The sequence below is a fragment of the Solea senegalensis genome, linkage group LG3 (assembly GCF_019176455.1).
Source record: "Solea senegalensis isolate Sse05_10M linkage group LG3, IFAPA_SoseM_1, whole genome shotgun sequence".
In the NCBI taxonomy this organism is placed as follows: domain Eukaryota; kingdom Metazoa; phylum Chordata; class Actinopteri; order Pleuronectiformes; family Soleidae; genus Solea; species Solea senegalensis.
The window spans coordinates 13,093,488-13,098,062 of NC_058023.1; the positions used below are offsets into that span (position 1 = coordinate 13,093,488).

Here is a 4,575-nt window from a genome sequence, read left to right on the forward strand (position 1 = left end):
CCAGTCATTATGCTGAGCTAAGTCAAGCTAAGCAGCCTCTGTGCAACAGGAAGGTATTTTACAGTGTATTACAGTAACATCAACTTTTCATTTCCATCTTGGCAAGAAAAGGAGCAAGACATTTCCCCCAAAAGTGTATCATTCACTCAAGCCTCTGTCTAAAAGTTACAGTGTGTAAAATTTAACAACATTTATTGTGTAAGTTGCGTGTTGCAGCTAAATATTCCTCAACTCACCCTGTAGTCTTCAGTTAGCTACAAAACTCAAAATAACTGTGATAATGTAAAACAACAATTCATACTTCACACTTCAAATATAACAATTTTATTATATATTAATTATAACATATATGTATATATATATATTATTGTTAATATTTATTTTATTTTATTTTAATAATTAATTTATCAAAGTAAATTCACCGCAATTTGACACACTGGACCTTCATCCGTGTCAGTAACTCCAAATTTGTTGCACATTCCTTTCAAAATAATGAAACCAAAATGTTCACAAATCTGTGGCCTTTACAAAGAACTGTCAGTGTTGGCTCACTTTTGCACTTAGGGCGTTCCTCTTTTTCTTAAAATGTACACTTCACAGTAATGGTTCAATTCAGCCATGTGTTTCAATGTTGTGGATGTTATGGAAAGCTTGCTCGATGTAGATAAATACTACTCAACATTACAGCACACATCAGTGGGAATAAAAGAACAGTGGCACACACTATTCAGACCAGGGAAGCCTGTAATGAAAACATACTCAATGTTGCAGATTTTCGAGACACCGACAGTGGGTGGATCAAAGTGCATTTCCATGGCTGAATTACAACAGGACACTGAAAAGTAACAAACAAAACAGAGTTCCTCTTTTCTTTTTCTAAATGCACTTCAAAGATTGTCAGGGTGCAGCAGCTCTGCTTCAGACCTAAAAGGACTTTTTCCACGACTTGCAGAGGATCTTCTGGAAGGCTCGTCTAAAGTCACGGTTGAAGATCGTGTAGATGGCAGGGTTGAGGGAGCTGTTACAGTAGCCAATCCAGAAGAAAAATTTAAAGAGTGGCTCTGGGATCTTACAGGAGTCCCTGCACACACCGTACAGGCTATAGCTAAAGAAAAAGGGGAACCAGCACACCACAAAAACTCCCATGACCACAGCCAGGACAAATGTAAACCTTTTCTCCCTGGCCTGAGAGATCTTTTTCCGGGCTAAGGAGCTGCGGCGACGTTTCCTCCTGGAGGCAAAGATGTCCATGGACTTGTTACTGACTCTGGAGATGCGGGTGGAGTGTTTGGAGAGAGCGCTTTTCTTTTGACTGGCCCTCTTGGCTTGCTGTGAGTCATGTTGTTGTGGTTTGTGACTTTTGCCCTCTGAGGAGGTGCTGTCCTCCATGTCAACATCCTCAGTCTGCACACCGATGGTGACAGTGCGTTGGCTGGGTGTAGGCGGGCACTGACAGTGACCATTCTCTTTGTCACCAGGGAAAGGAGGGATGGTTTTGCTCAGTCCATTCTCAGTTTGTGTGGCACCATCTGGCTTTGGTCTTTTTTCCGACATGCCTCTGGTTCTGGTTTTGGCCACTTGATATATTCTGATGTAGACCAGGATCATGATTAAGCATGGGGCAAAAAAGGAGGCGATGCTGGAGGAGAGGATGTACCAGGTTTCATCATTCAGCTCACACTGAGGCTGAGAGCTGACTTCATTGTTGCTGTCTATAGACACAAGCGGTGGTGATGATATGAAAGCAGATATAAGCCACACAATCACGATGATGCACTTGACGCGTTTAGGAGTCCGCTTCAGGTTGTACTCTACAGCCTGCGTAACGGACCAGTAGCGGTCCAGGCTTATTGCGCACAGATGCACAATAGACGAAGTGCAGAACAACACATCCAGCGCCAAATATATGCCGCACCAAACTTTTCCAAAATACCAGTAACCCATGAGTTCATTCGCCAGGGAAAAGGGCATCACCAGAGTGGCGACCAGGATGTCCGCGGTGGCCAGAGACACCAGAAAGAGGTTCTGAGGAGCTTTCAGCGCCCTGCTCGTTAACACAGCAATGACCACCAGAATATTCCCAACAACGGTAAAAAGAATGAGAAAACTTACAAGAGCAGCGATGCCGGCTGTGGCTGCTAAAGAATATCCACTGTCCAGGCTCCAGGAGGAGGAATTCAGATGGATCACCGTGAACGCGTCCATTCCGCTGGCGTTAGACGAATCCATCCCGACTGTGCGCACCCTCACAGAAACATATCCCGCACTGGTTGAACGTTGGCATGAATTCACATCGAGTCCTCTAATGAGTGAGTCCATCAAAAACGCGCGGCACCGCTGCCAATTTACAAATCTGACGACATGGGTGCGCGCGCGTCAAACTGTGGAGTGTGTGGATGTCATTCGTAACCCGTTGATTAAGTGTCCGTCAAAATGACAGTGGTTACTGAAATAATAATGATGCTGACGATGATGATGATGATGATGATGATGATGATGATATCCAGTGCAGCTGAATCTGGTCTTGTCGTGCGTCTCCGCTTTGGCAGGAGTTGAAGTGTCGCCCTCCTTCAGCATGGTGCGCTCTCGTCCCTGACGATGCCCCCATGGGTTGTTTTCATAAAAACTCACTCACCCCCGCCGCCACGCCCCCGGCCTGCACCGTTATGATGATATAGTGGGAATGTGATAAGGCTGGACCTAAGCCTGCGCTGTGGTCCACATTTTATCCATTTCCAAAGTATGAATAAAGTTGCGTGTGTATCTGTATTTGTTACCTCGTTAGGACCTTTTCTGTTATAAAACACTGACCTTGTCAGGACCAGTAGTCCTCATGGCGACCAAGACCTGGTCCAAATGAGGTAGAAGCTCATTTCCGAGGAAGTGTTGAAGCTCAGGGCTGAGATTGGGTTAGGTTAGGGTTGTGCGTCTGCATGTGTGAGCAGTTTTGATGAGTTGGGTTCTTCAGCTGAGACACAGGCTGCTCATCCAGAGACTCCTGCAGTGTAAATCAGCCACAGGAGACGGTGTGGGATTTTTAACAGTCTGCTGCGTTTCACCTCACACTTCCATCATTTTTAGTCATCTTGTACACACACATCTATTCTTCTTAGGACACTGCATTCACTTCCATTAATGTGTACAGCCTTCAATATCCCTAACCTTGACCCTAAGCAGTTAATGCCAGAATGTAACCTAAACCAATTTTAAATCTTAATCCTAATCTTAAATTATAACTAATTTGGACCAGTTTCCTGACAATGTCAGTATTTATGCTAAGGTCCTAAAGGGGTAACACATACAAGTAATCACCAACAGACACACACGGAGACAGAGACTCTGAGTATATTGAATCTCACCCTAACATCTGACAATATGCTGTTTTTGTGTTTTTCTGACCTCAGTGATGTGTTAACAGATTGAATGTAAAGCCTGCTCATGTGCTACATTGTTCTTGTACATGGTGCTGTCATCACGACACGGTGGAGCTGATTCTACTGGGCAAGAACAAAACATTTCTGTAATGCTGGATTTATTGAAGGTCAATTCCAACAATTCTGTTCAGTACAGTAGAACAAGCTCTGATACGTTTCACTGCCTGAACTCTGCACGACAGCAGAGTTCAGGCAGTGAAAAGCCAAAACAAAAAAGAAAAATAGCAGGAATCATGGTATTTTGAATACAATCTTTCATAACAGACATTGTCAGAACTTCCTCAAAACCTATAAAGCAAAGTTGAAGATAATGTTGCTCTCTTGAAATTGTGTTTGTCTTGTATATAAACAGATGCAGCCCCATGACATATACAACAGCAAATTATGTAGCTTTTAAGCAAGAGGTGGTTTTGTGCAACAAGGAGCAGATATGTGCACCAAATTGCAAACATTTACAGTTTAAATCTTTAAAAGGGAGTTGAGTTACTATTGCATGTATGCATGGATATTCAACTGGACCCAGAATGGCCCAGGTTCTCTGCACATGTTCTGCTGTTCCTGCCACTGACCTTTGACCTATGGAAATAAAAAGTGGTACACACAGAAGACGTGAGAAACAGTGAGACGAACATCAGCGAGGCAAAAATCAGTACATTTTTAGGCTGAGGAGGCGGTTTAATACATGCTCAATCTTATACAATTAAATGCTTTCAAGTTAATGGATGGTGGAAAGACACGGAATGGCACTTGACATGGTACAGCTAGCTGCCAGCTAAAGTTGTTATGGTCTAAAAAAGCCTATTACTGAGCTGAAAGTTGGCATACCACCACCTTGTGTCGTGGAGTTGAAGATGCATCATTCAATAAAATGATTTCCTGCTATTGTTTGCATACTGAGACAAGGACAGTTGTCTAATCAAATGTCCTTACTGGTGTCTTTCTATGTCTTCACCTAATGGTGTGACTACTTTAGGACAAACCAGCCGCAGTGTGTGTGTGTGTGTTCCCAAGGCCAAAACAGTTTATTTAAGCTGCTGGAGAAACATGGTGGCACAAGATATAATTTGTAGAAGTAGGATAATCAGTCTGCCAATAACCCCAAAGTAGTTGAAATTTATACTTTGGGAGAAAAAAAAATTCT

The 4,575-nt window shown here is 43.1% G+C and overlaps 1 protein-coding gene across 1 annotated transcript; it reads right to left on the minus strand.

Moving 5' to 3' along the window:
* Positions 1–403: 403 nt before the first annotated feature.
* On the minus strand, positions 404–2,557 carry LOC122766216 (alpha-2 adrenergic receptor). The gene has a single exon (XM_044020903.1). It carries the CDS (start codon positions 2,317–2,319, stop codon positions 925–927), a length of 1,395 nt encoding a protein of 464 aa, XP_043876838.1. The 5' UTR covers positions 2,320–2,557; the 3' UTR covers positions 404–924.
* Between the last annotated feature and the right edge of the window lie 2,018 nt (positions 2,558–4,575).

Coding starts and splice junctions, on each gene's coding strand:
- LOC122766216 (XM_044020903.1), bottom strand. CDS start 2,319: ATGGACTCACTCATTAGAGGACTCGATGTGAATTCATGCCAACGTTCA.